This window comes from Fusarium redolens (genome assembly GCF_020744475.1).
Source record: "Fusarium redolens strain MPI-CAGE-AT-0023 chromosome Unknown BKA55scaffold_39, whole genome shotgun sequence".
Lineage (NCBI taxonomy): Eukaryota > Fungi > Ascomycota > Sordariomycetes > Hypocreales > Nectriaceae > Fusarium > Fusarium redolens.
In genome coordinates, this window is record NW_025763702.1 from 169412 (window position 1) to 183327 (window position 13916).

The 13916-nt window shown below is 38.6% G+C and overlaps 2 protein-coding genes across 2 annotated transcripts; both read right to left on the reverse strand.

Annotated features, from left to right (window-relative positions):
* Nucleotides 1–1493: 1493 nt before the first annotated feature.
* On the reverse strand, nt 1494–1691 carry BKA55DRAFT_530783 (uncharacterized protein; the record flags this gene model as incomplete). The annotated part of the gene is made up of 1 exon (XM_046189166.1): nt 1494–1691. One exon carries the CDS (start codon nt 1689–1691, stop codon nt 1494–1496), a length of 198 nt encoding a protein of 65 aa, XP_046040943.1.
* Nucleotides 1692–6611: 4920 nt separating this feature from the next.
* BKA55DRAFT_530873 (uncharacterized protein) lies at nt 6612–7088 on the reverse strand (the record flags this gene model as incomplete). Its single annotated transcript, XM_046189175.1, has 1 exon — nt 6612–7088. A coding segment is annotated over one exon (477 nt), but the record flags the coding sequence as incomplete, so codon positions are not given.
* Nucleotides 7089–13916: the final 6828 nt, after the last annotated feature.

Sequence of the window (13916 nt, forward strand, 5' to 3'; positions counted from 1 at the left end):
CACTGCCGCTCAGATGCGGAGCGAATGGCGAAGCACGAAAGGCGGCCATATATCAGCTGGACGCCTGGCTTCCTAATAAAACCAAATCAGGCGAACGGCCAGGCGAAAACGTACGTAACTCGCTATCCCTCATCTGATTTGATCCCATTCCCCGATCCATGTCGCGTGCAAGGGCCGCAAGAGGAAGCTGCGGCTGCTTTGATGCAAGGTATACAGGTGATCGCGTGGTGATTGAGTACCGGACGAGGCCAGAGCCCGACTAATGCTCCGATGAAGAATGACAGACTAAGGCCAAAGGAACAGAGACGGCGCTCATGTCGCAAACACCGAGAGATAGGCGCTAGTTAAGAAGTCATTCGACCAATGTAGCCACTGCGATAAAGTGACCTCGAATTTGTATAAACACTTTGCTTGAGATGTGGAACGAGCTAACGGCGCATGCAATGGAGCAACAAACTCTAGTTGCACACCATGAGGGCGAAGACTAGGCGAGTGCCAATGTATACCACCTGCTTAACAAAAATGGGTGCTAGTAACTCGCTAACATTTTCTGCTTATGGGTGCTGACTAAGACTCCGTAAGGTGCAACTTAATAATATGCACGTGCTCTGTCACTGATGCTAAGAAACATTTTGGGTCTGTGAGACAGAATCCTATGTAAACGATATATGGTATTTTATGGGACAAAGTTTGTTCTTGCTTTTGAACCAGCTCTCATTGGCTTATGTGGGAAGCGCTCATACTACGAACAGGTTTAAAGACTTTCCTCGCCTTACAGGTTGGAGTGATTTGGCCGATACTAGGTGTGCTCTATATATTTTCTCTCTACAAATTCATTTAGATAGGTCCTGAATCGCTTGCCATTGATATGCCTATTCCGTCGTCAAAGACACATAAAGATGGTACTCAGGACTCCCTACCGTTAAAGCGTGCGCTTGATCCCGGCACCTAAAACCTCTCTCGTAGCAATCACCGCACAGATCGAGGTTGACACACTTTTGGCAGGAATAATAGAGAGATTTGCTCGAGATACTTCGTATACAAGCATTACACCAGCCCGATGTAGCATTAAAAGCTATATCTGCTAATATAGGCTCGTTCTGAGGAACACTCTCGCTTAATTCTGCATAATACGATAGCAGCTTAATTATCTTAGATTTACCTGCATAAGATGCCCACTATACTAGACTGCAATTAATATAGAACTATGCCTTAGTACTGGCACTAGTACTAATTAGAAGCTCTATAACCTTATAGTGCCTATTAGCTACTGCAGCTAATAATACTATAGAGTTATAAAAGTTCTTAATATTAGGGTTAAAACGTCTAGTAGAAAGCAGGTACTGCACTACCAGGAGTTATCCGTATTAAGAAGCTAAAAAGAGGGCTATATAACTAAGACTATCTGTTTCAGTAGTATAAAGAGGCAAAGATTTAAATAGAAATTTAACAACATTAACATAGCTATTAGCTAAAGCCAATAAAAGTGGTATCTAGCCATTATTGTTTGCTATTATAACATTAGCTCCCTTCTCTAGCAGTATCTTTACGACTTCTACATGACTGCCACTTGAGGCTGCGTTTAGTGGTATTACCCTGTAATTATTTGCCGTTATAATATCGGCTCCCTTCTCTAGTAGCATCTTAACAACTTCTACATAACCGCTACTTAAGGCCGAGTTTAATAGCATCTACCTATTATTATCTATTATTATAATATCGGCTCCTTTCTCTAATAGTATCTTAATAACTTCTATATATTTATTACTTAAGGCTATATTTAGTAGTATCTAGCTATTATTATTTACTATTATGAAATTGGCTCCCTTCTCTAGTAGCATTTTTATAACTTTTATATATCCCTTCTTTAAGGTTAATAAAAGTGATATTTAACTGTAATTATTTGCTATTATAAAATCGGCTCCCTTTTCTAGTAGTATCTTAACGACTTCTATATAACTGCTACTTAAGGCTGCGTTTAGAGGTATCTATTTGTTATTATTTATTATTATAAAATCGGCTTCCTTCTCTAGCAGCATCTTTACAACTTCTGCATAACCGCCACTTAAGGCCGAGTTTAGTAGTGTCTACCTATTATTATCTATTATTATATTATTAGCTCCTTTCTCTAGTAGCATCTTAATAACTTCTGCATAACTGCTACTAGAGGCTGTATTTAGTAGTATTTACCTATTATTATCCGTTATTATAATATCAGCTCCCTTCTCTAGCAGTATCTTAACGACTTCTACATAACCACTACTTGAGGCTGCGTTTAGTAGTGTCTAGCCATTATTATCTGCCGTTGTGAAATTAGCTCCCTTCTCTAGCAGCATCTTGACGACTTCTGCATGTCTGTTGATTGAGGCCGAGTTGAGCGGCGTCTATCCATTCTTGTTCGTTATCGCAAAATCGGCTCCTTTTAAAAGAAGCAGAGTAACAAAATCGTTAGACCCATCAGCACAAGCGATATCAAGCGGTAATCTTCCTAAGCTACTAGCTTCATTTACGCTTTATTTATTAATAAGGTTTATTATCACGCCTATTAACTTTATCCTTATAGCATAATATAGTAGGCTTAGTAGTATAGTCTTAGCCGCTGCGTCTGGTCGGGTTTTAGTCTTGATTAATGCCCGCCAAGCATTTTAAATAGGATTATCTTTATTAAAAAACTGCATTAAAAGCTTTATTAGTTCTTTATTATTATTTAGTCTAGAGTTAGTATATTAATAGAAGGTTATTACTATATATTCTTATAATAAGATACTAAGGGAAAGAGAGTTATCTAAAATATTTTACTAAATTTGCGGCAGGAAGATATATTTAAGATAAGCCCTGGCAAGTAAGGTATTCTATATCTTTTCTTAAGAAATCTATAATATCTTCTTATTATATATCCAGCCTAGAGTAGGAAGGTTGTATAGAAGATACTAACAGATTAAGAAACAAGGCAGGTATACTATTTATCGACCTAGGGAAGACCTAGGGAATCCCTTCCTGACTTTTAAGAGAGGGCTATAAAGACTAATTACCTCGCTTTTGATATACTTGTTATTTATGGTATTGGGGAAATCGTCCTGTAAGAGTTCTCTGGAGGTAAGTATTAGAGCAGCTTTAGTAATCTTGTAGATAATAAGGGGTTATAGGGCAAATGCCGCCCAGCAAAGGAAAGCAAAGGCTCGATCTCTTCCCTCTTCTCCCAACTTGGTGATTTTGGTCTAGTTATAGTCATATAGACAATCAAGGCCTGTTGGCGTGTTCTTGATAGCATATTAGGGTTGTTTCTTGTTTATCCCTCCCTTAAGGCACTCCTCTTACATCTTAAGCCAGAGGAATTGACCTTGGTAACGATCGGATATCGCTTCGGAAAGGGTTACTTAGACATTATTATTCTTATTATAAAGCTTTCTGTTAACGATAGCATGAGAGTAGATATTAATATCTGGTTAAACATTATCAAGCGTTATCCTATACTTATTAAAGGTTTCCTGCATACTGTCTATAAGTGCATTCTAGATGGCAGGCTCATTATGACTGATAAGAAGGACTTATGTTTCAGTTCTAGTAACGGAATTAACAACATCGCAAAGAAACTTTGCGATTAAGGTGCTGCTATTGTTTAAGTGGGTACATTTGTCGAGGCCATTGGCGATAAGAATATATCTAGGAAAATTGCATAAGAGTTGCTTAAAGAGGGTAATAATAGTTACGCAAGTTGCCAAAAGGTCCACATTAGAGATCTAACTCTGGCAGGCGTATTTGAATATATTATCATTCTGCGATATAATTTGGGATATCTATAACTATAGGGCTAAGAAAGGGTCTTCTTGGCTCGTATGATTTAAAGAAAAGAAGAAATAGGTAACAGGCATACTTAAGGTAGAAGAAAGATGGTTAATAAGATAGGCACTGAGGATTATCTTTCTAAACCCTATATGCCTATTAACCTATAGGAGTTTTTGGTTTATAAATCCTCTGGCTAACTAGCGGCTAAATACAATACAGTTAAGAATCTAATTATAGGTACCTAGGAGTTTTTTCTAAAGGGAGTTATAGTAGTGCTTATTAGGAGGGCAATTGCTAAGCCAGGCATGAACTTGATGGCGCGCTTCGGCTATGTAGCGTTAGTACAAAGCCGATAAGCACAGATACAGGACTACCTTACCTCTAACCTCCTCCTTAATTCATTCCAAGATACAACAGATCTTATTATATTATTTATAGCCTGTATTAGCTCTTACTTTTAGTTAGATATAGCCTGTCTTATAGCGCAACGTAGCTTATACCTCGAGTAAGTATATTAGTATAGCTAGCAACTGGATTTTATGCTAGCTATCAGTTATTTCCTATACTTAGGGGCACCAGATTATGCAGTTATTAGACCAGTTTTTCAAATATCTTAACTTGCTCTATATGCTTTCCCTTACCCCATAACGCCTATAACATCTTATTCATCTTCGACTTGTGCATTGTATTGCAGGCCAACAGTCGGCCCTGCTTTATTAAGTCCTTGTTATTAAAGCCTATACCCTAAGTTCGACGGGGGGGTACATTGCCAGCATCGCAAATCGCCTTAATAATAATATGTAATAATTCGGCTACTGCATCAAAAACGGATTTATTATCCAGGGCTAGGTAATAAGCGTGCTTTAGTCAGCCCTACTTAATGCCAACGCCTAGACCCTATTGCTCGAAGCAAGCTCTAGCAGCTTTAAATTAGGTATTTAAGACATGCAAGTCGGTTCTAAAGGTCTGGTAAGATTGTATTTTATTAAGGGCCTCTATGTAAGAGGTGAAAAGTCCAGCAAGCCTAGCAACTCCAATAACGAGGCCGGCGGTCTTTATGGTAAGGTAAGGTATAGTAATATCTAACAGCATTTAACCTAGATAAGGGGATGCTTGCATTTTTATTACACTTAGCCACTTATGCGCAAGGCTCTCTACTAGGCACACAGGACCCCCTTAGCAATATAATATAGACTACTAATTGTAAATTTACTAGCAGGCTTATTATCGCCAGCCTATCGTTTCTAATAGCAACATTCGCTTACCCGCCCTTAGTATTGAAATTATAAATTAAAAGCCTAACTTAGTGCGCAAGTCCTAATTCCACCGACCAATCTTAGTGCGACTTACCCTAAACTTAGAATAACCTAAGGGAATTAATAAGGACTTTAGCTAAACTTGAGGCTCGGGCCCAAGACTTCTTGGATCGCCCTCGAGCATCCCGTGGCTATATAACATGTAAGAGGGCGAGCATTGCAGAACAATCCAGATGATATGCGCGGTGCTTGGGCGCAGAAGGGATCATTGTGATTGTCATTGAGGAGACAACGAGCAGCCGCTTGCACGTGAGTGCTAGGAACAATTGACCGACTGAATCAACGTGCACCAGGATTTCAAGCAGCAGCTCATTAGGTAAGACTAGGAGTCCTGATGATTGAATTGGATGTGACTGCTTAAGAAGCTGCTCTCATCAGTACAAGAGTCACCAAATTTTAGATATAGACATGGCCTACCTTTATTAGAATCTTAAACGCATCCTACTGCGCTGGAGAATGCTTGCTCTGGCAATCTTCTAGGTGAAAGGGCCACTGTGCATATATTAGGAGTTAACGAACGCAGAGATTTTTAAATAGAAATCAGACGATATTATAGTTGTTATATTGAACCCACTAGCAGACCGGGGGAGGAATGTGAATGTATGACTAAACAACCATTCTGATATGGATTGTTTGTCCAGGTAACTACGGCAACGGTCGGCAGGTGCCGAGTGGTCGTGCGAACCGCTCCCTCATGTCTTGCTGGCTGCTATACTGGTTCTGTTGTGGTGCATTCTTGCGGGGGTCTGTCAGTTGTGAGTGCCGTCTACAGCAACCGAGTGACGTATCCCTTAGTGCGTTTTCCCGGCGCGTTTACGACTTAGTGCATCACTATACCTACCCTTCCAGCGGCGCATTGGTAAAAATTCCGTGCATGAGCACTACCCTGCATGTTTCTCCAGCAGATGGCTCGTAAAAGAGCCAACACGCACAAACTCTTTGATCTTACTGCACAACGGGCAGCAGAGCAGTCCCCGTCTGTTTTTGAAGTCGTAAGGAAGAGACTCCATACCTACGACTCCAGATTTCTTCGCTAACAGGTCAAGAAGGTGTTGTGGGAGGCTCTTTGGCCACTTAAAGAGTCTAAAGCGTGCCCTAATCTCATTCTTGCAAAGACTAATTGGTCTAGGCAACGTTATGTCCTTCGGGTTTTCCTTTGCATCGGTGATCTCAGGGAGTGCACTTGCTTCTCGGGCGAAGGTGTGCAGTATTTTATGCTGATGGTCATGACTCTTCGAGTGCAGTGCACACGATGCTGGCCGCTGAGGACGTGATGAGTTTGCCAATGGACCTGTTTGAGAACTGCCCGTGACACCATTGCTAGATTTGGGCAATTGACCACCCGGGGTAAACCCACTACTCCGCGTTGCGACATGTTGCGGCTTATTCACTTCCTGAATATTACGATGGACTGTCGTGGGTATTTTGAACGTAAATGGGGTCTTTTGGCGGTCAAACCTTACACGATCAGGGATATCCCCATTGTGCTCTTGGATCGAGGGTTAGTGATCATTCATCTAGAGCGGAAAGGTAGTGGAACGTACCCAAGGGACGGCTGAGACTTCCTGTTGTAATCCGCAGAGCGCGGTACTCTGTCCGGCTTTTAATAAAAGCTCGTGCGATATGGTAATAAGGGATGGGAGACTGGACAGAAGATTCATCAAGTATCCGCAAATCCTCAGCTGCAATCCACTTAACTGCACTGCTGTCCGGGAACTTTGTTTTAGTAAAATACATAATAGGAAATCTGCGCTTATGAGCGAACGCTTTACCTTCGGCATATCCCTCCCGCCACTCAAATTGCTTAGAGTCGAGGTTATAGATAACGCAGCTGGGAATGTTTCTGGCTAGACCTAGACTTTGAATGGTAGCTGAGATACCAATTGTGTGTAGATTTGCAAGAGGGAGGAGGAGCACTGCAAGCCAGAGTTGAGACTGTTCGTGAAGCGCAAGATATAGCTCTCCTGCTTTTGGTTGAAGGACTTCGCGTAAGCTTTTGACCGGTCCGGCTTGCGCAAGGGCATCTGCAGAAGTTTCCTTCCTTGGTGCAATGCTTGCCAGGCTGTCAATTGGCTTGGGGCATGTATTAGATTGACCCCAGTTGCAATAGCGCTTCAGTTCCTCGGGAGGTGATGGGGAACGCTTTCGCTTCTTTGTATCTAATTAGTTAATACTGCAGACCATTAGCAATGGAAAGTATGTACAGGCTTTACGTGTATGGTAGCGTCTTTAGCTGCTAGTCTTTCTTGGTCTTGCAGATCGCTCAAAACCTCGTCGTATCTAGCGACCCTTTTTCGCAGATCTTCTAAGGTGATATGATTGGAAGCCGCGGCAGCTGACCACGTATTGCTAATCCGACTGACCACTGCTAAGATCTTATCACTTAAAAAAGCGTTTTGCTTTCTAGCAACCTTTCCAGCTGGCTTCGCGATTGACATATTATAGGTGATTATCGTGGTACAGGAAGAATGTTTTAGATTATCGAAAGGAGGATAGGGCAAGCGTGTTTGAGCGCTCTGCAATGCATGCGTTATAATTAGAAGTTGCCTAAGAGCGGGCGCGCTCGTTATATACCTAATCTTGTCCTGTCATGTTAGTTACTAAGAGTTTCTCGACAAAAGGCAAAGCGAATTCCCGGAATTAGTTGCAAATAACTAACAGCTGTTCGATTACCTAGGTGTAATGCAAGTAATCAGTCCGGGGACCTGGTCCTCTAGGGCATAAGCATTCTAGTATAAATCGTCAGTTAACCCTGCAAGAATTTCACTCTTAGTGTAAAAGCCCGGGTTTTAGTTGGTGAACTGTTAGGTGAGATTACTCTGGCTTAGGTGGGGTTGCCTAAGTTTAGACGAGTTTGCCACTCCAAGTAGGTCTTCCTATATGCTTATTCAACCTCTAGGCTTCTTTAGGTTAAAGGCTCTGGTGTTGATTACGACAAGGTCTTCCAGAGCTCCGCATCCCACTAATTTACAGGCGCAGATTGGATTGCGAGTGTTCTTCTTCTCTTCTTCTCCTCGACTTATCCACAGTCAAGTCATATCTTGCATCGACTTTCCATGCGTCGGCGTTGTCGCAAGCCTTATTCAATAGTCAAGTATATTCTCGACTCATCGCTACAACTCCCTCTACTGCGACGTCGACTACGCAGAACGCACCGCACTCGACGCGAATTCCCATCGCCCTAAATATGCTCGATTCATTTTCAACATACCCAGATCCTTTCGACAGATAACATGGCCCACGAAGCATAGTCTCTGCCCGATGGCATAGAATCAGAACGAAGGGTTAAGGCACCTCCACCGCTGTGATGCTTCAGCTAGCCGCCGCGTCGCGCACATAACCTATCGCACTCACGCCCATTCACGCTGTCGCATTCGCCTCACGATTCTGGGTTCTCACGCAGGGCATGATACCAAGACTTGCCTCTATGAAGGGCGTAGCAAGCATCGTCTCCGGTGACGGTAGTACGGAGAAGCTCCTGACCTTGACGGTGATTCCTAATACGATGGGTAGACATCGGTGATCACTCTTGTATCTGTCCTTTCCCATTGGACGTTTGGTATCTTGAGTCGCCACCATGGAGAGCCTCACTCACTCTGGCCGCTAGTCCTACCTTCGAGCCTTGGGTAGGGACTACCATTGTGATCTACATCGATGTATTGAACAAACTTCGATCACCAAACAGCGGCTCAACATATGTTAAAGAGAAGAGGAGGAGGGACAACACCATAAGACATCAAGAGTAGAACAGTCTGGTAAAATTCATCCTGATCTGGTTTCTAATAACAGACAACGAGTATTGACGGATTGTCCTACTTTTTCTGCCACTTCCATTCCATTGAACCCTAAATAGATCTGTTAAGAATGCCGTTGGCGTGGTCTATCGCCAATGCTTCTGCTACCTGCTTATTAATTATCTCCATATCCACCACCTCCTTACATAGCCCCCACAAGACTCGAAAAGCAGGTTTAATAGCGGGGAGTAGTTATGCTATATAGGTTTGCTTTTATCTAATATATGTAAATAAGGACTAGATATTACTCCTGCAATACTCATGCCCTTCGCTACATAGATTTAGTAAGGCATTTAGACTAAGATAAGAGAGATTAATATTATTTCTATAAAAGACTTTCTACTAATAAGTAATTGTCCCTTAATGCGGCCTTCGGCATTCTTCTAAGCAGATTAAACTTTATCTGCTATAATTAAGGACTTAACGTCCTTAAAGCATTTAAGAATAGCTGTAATTACTATCTTCTTAAGATATAATTAAGGCTTACATTCGGCTACACCTATATTAATATCGTATAATAAGCGTAGAACTTAAAGTTAACAGAAGTAAGTGAACTAAGGATTTAGGTTATAAGGACAGTTTAAAGATCGACTTTATTAAGCAGTTATAAGGGCAGCGGGCTAATTTTATAATAATAATACATAACTAAGACATATTATAAGACCTAGGTGCTAGTCCCGTTTAGGGAATTATTATATCTACGTTATTAAGAGGATGTTTTCTAAGGTATATAATAAAAAAAGGCAATTTGTTATTATACACAGTACGCAGCTTGGCTAATTTGCCTTCTTTAGGCACTTAATTTTAATACTAGTTTCCTATATATAACAGGGATTTAGACAGCTATTAGTATATAGAAACCTATTTCTAACTTAGTAAAAATATATAAAACAGTTTTAAGGAAACCATTACCAGGTTTCAGGCAGGTTATCTGCCTAAAAGTAAAGTAAGGAAAAGTATAAAATGCAAGATATTACTCCTAGTCGCGCAGCATAATGTAAAAGGGATCCACGGCATATTATAGTTAATATACATAAGCTCATAAACATTAATAACAAGCAGGCCGGAGTTCCTTATATAATATAGATAATAGGCAATATTACTATAACTTCTAAGCCTCCTCTATATAAGTATAATAATAGCACACCAGAATCACTGCCAAGCTTCGAATTTAGCGCTAAATAGCTATTTCTAATTAGCTAAAAGAGTCTAATATAAATAAAGCTAATAGGAAAAACATCCTATAATATTTTATATAGAAAACATTATTATAGAGAAAGGTAAGACCTATTTGCATTTAATAGTAAACTATCTAAAAAACAGACATTATAATCCAATATACTACTAAAATCGCCTCTTACTAACAAAGGCAAGTACTAAAATATAAGTAATAATATATATAAATACATAAAGCCGCAAACTAGTTAGCCCTAATTTAATGGCTTTTTTTGCCACAAATTATATAAAAGTAATTATAAATTGGATTTCACTACTTTATATAACTACACTACTAAGCGATATTTAGAGTTTAGATATATATATTATTAATACTTTTAAAGCAGTAAATAGCATTATTTACAGAAAGGTAACTCTATATAGACTCTAATAATTAGCATATATATAATTAACGTAAATTTTTATAATTCTTAAATATAGCATTAAGTCTAAAAGAGAATTAAAGCAGGTCTATTGTAAACCCTACTAATGCGATGCAAGCATTACCCTTAACATATATATAATAGCTTAAGAAAATTGCAAATCCCTAAGTGCTTTAAGGCGCACATTATAGGAACATAAATAGACTAGTAAAAGCTAGAACGATATAGTAAGACTATTACCCCTCTTTACTATAATATACTTAGAGGCTACTAAGTAGATTATATATATATTTGCCCTTAGATTAAATAAGATCTAACACTAACTCCTTAATAGGCAGGACATTAGGCGGCAAGACAGTGCTAGCCTAAAAGCCATAGCGGCTAGCATTCTAGCGCGTTTAAAGCAAGCCATCCAGATCTATAAATACCTGGCCAATACCGCAAAATAGGCTATTAAATGCAACTGCTTATTTAACATATAGCAGATTATAGCCATATAAATTAGACAAGCTATATATTAAAATATATAATGTTCTTCGCCAAGGGTGCGGCAATTGTCGCTATGAGATAGATCTTATAAAAGTGGTTTGTCTTTCTAATAGGCTATAGTGGGGGCGCCATGGCATGCAGTAGGGCCAGGTTACTTAGTTATGCATTAAGAGCTAGCCGCTATTAGGGGGTACTAGGCCTTAGCTATTAAGGAGCATTACATACCTGCCATAAGCTAGAGCAAGCACTCATTACAAGGCAAAGCACTAAGCGCTCATCACTATATAGAGCACCTAGCACCAGCCACTCCTTAAATCACCCAATGCTTAGTAATAAACAATACTTTAAGCGCTAGCTACTTAGTTCTGCTTTACTATTTTTAAATCTTTATTAAAGTAAAAAATAAGAAAGAAAAATTTAAAAGTCTATACCTAGTTTATAAAATAAGGTATAGGAGTAATATATACCTTTTAAAGATTATATTACTTCTTATAATATAATTAATATAAATAGGTATAGTATAGTCCTTATAATCATAAGCAGACCACATTCTCTATCCAAAGCAGGTACCGCCAAAAACAAAAGCACTTATATAGCTATTTAATTAGCAACACGTTATAATTAGATAGAAATACATAACTAGAAATAATAATTAGAAATAAGAACTAGTGCTTAAGAAAGGCCTATAAAGACTATATATCATATACTAACTAATACCTACTCTCCTCTACTATATAGATAACAAGCCCCCTCTCCAAACTATACTAATTCTAACTCTTATTTACTCATTAAATAAGCCAAGATGCAAGCGCTTTTATTATTTAAATACTAGCTCTTTAATAATATAATAAAACTTAATTCTATCTTAAATAAGACCTCTAAGGTTTATTATAAACTTTCTATTAATTATTAATATTAAAAGACCTCGGATAATATAATAAAGCATATCGCCATATCAGCTGCTAGCTGTTAGAAAGGTCTAAAGAAGTAACAATTTAAGCAGCAGATAAAAGATCTTAAAGCCTCGCGCTTAAGGCAAAAAACATTAATTCCTTTACTTTATAATGCACTTCTAGGCAGCAATCCTTCCAGCACATTATCTATACTACTAGGCAGTTATAGCGGATTAGAACACGCTATTAGCAGAGATATCTATGCCTATAAACGCCCCTAGCTCTAGCCCCTATATTATTTACGCATTCAAATTTATAGACAACGTGGTTTCTTTAAAGCAAAGCTCTTATCTGCTTTAACAGTTAGCCTATATATAGTTAATATGGCTTTTTATTGCACTTAAAGATATTATTAGACTTAAGAGAGAATTAGGATAGATAATACGAGGTCACTACTATTATAATGCCAGTATTGCTCTGGATATATATATAAGCGCCTAAAGTAACATATCTAATCTAGATAAGCTTTATTATAAATTAAGGAAATGCAGATACTTAAGCAGGATATAGGGAGGCCTTTATAAGCCATTACCGCTTCTCATACTAATATACTTTAGTTCTACTAAATAAATTATATAAGTCCTTTATCTCAGGTATCTATATCCTGGCTTAGACTAACTAAGTCTTTTTATAGAGATAATTTTAAAAAAGTAAATAATATAACCCTTTAATTAATAGCAATAAGAATCCTAGCAAAGTGCCTAGCTAAGATTTTATATTTTTATAATAATTAAAGCCTGCTGGTGGCTAGATAAGGTAATTAAAAATAACGGCATTAATAGAACTAGGACTTAGCAAATTTTAATATAGGTACTTATTTTTATTAAGTAGATTCTTCTAGAGGTAGCCTAATTATTAAATATTATTTTTAAACAAGACCCTAGCTTCCCTATATATTATAATATAATTAATTACTAAACTTTTCCCATAAAGGCCAGGTAGAAAGATAGTAATCTAATTCTGGCATAGCTAACATTTTCTCTACTTCTTAGGCTGCCCCTAATTAGTAAGCTTATTTATTAAATCTTAACCAATCCGCGCGCCCTTGATAAGGGCATTACCTTAGCAATAGCAGCTCTGTTTATTAGCACTTATTAGAAGCACCGATTCTGACGCACTAAACTAATTATTTGCATTAAAAACACGCGGCAAATATCCAATGGCCGACCGAAAGAGCGCAAACGAGCTAGAGCGACTTCTCCAAGAGGCTATCTAGCGTGCCGAAGATGCAGAGAGAGAACGGCAAGATGAACGTCGATATGCTGACGATGCAGAGAGGGAACGGCAAGAAGAACGACAACGCGCTAAGAAGGAGCGGCAATACGCCGAAGATGCAGAAAGGGAACGGCAAGATAAATAATAATGCGCTAAGAAGGAGCGATAACGCGCTAATGCATTAGAGGAAGAGATATAATGCATGATAATTAAAGAATATATTACTGCCTGCCATATGTCTATCTTCTCTAGATTTACTATTAAAACAGATTTAAAACTGTCTTTAAGGGGCTTTATTACTAACCTGTATAATAAATAATGCCCTAAAAACCTATAGCCTTGGACCGATTTTATCTATAAATAAAGGCTTACCTTTAGCATACTTAATGATATATTCCTAATTAATAGCTACGTTTTCGAAAACCGTGCTTTCTTGGCCAGGCTAGGTAATAAAGTCTCCTAGTAGCAGATAGTAGATAAAAAGTTACTTAAGTACTTCTTATATAACAGCATAAAGGATCTAGTTAGGGTCATTATATAACAACTTAAGGAGGTTAAAACGGTTACAGCAGCCTTCGAAATTGGAGATAGCATTATATTTAAGAATCATCCTTATACTCTTAGTAATACTGCCGAGGAGGTGGTTAAAAGAGAGACCCTAGCAATGCCCTAGATACCGAATTATAAACAAGATCTTAACTAACTGCAACTAAATTAGATATATATTACCCAATCTAATAACAAACCCTTTAGACTAAGTATAAT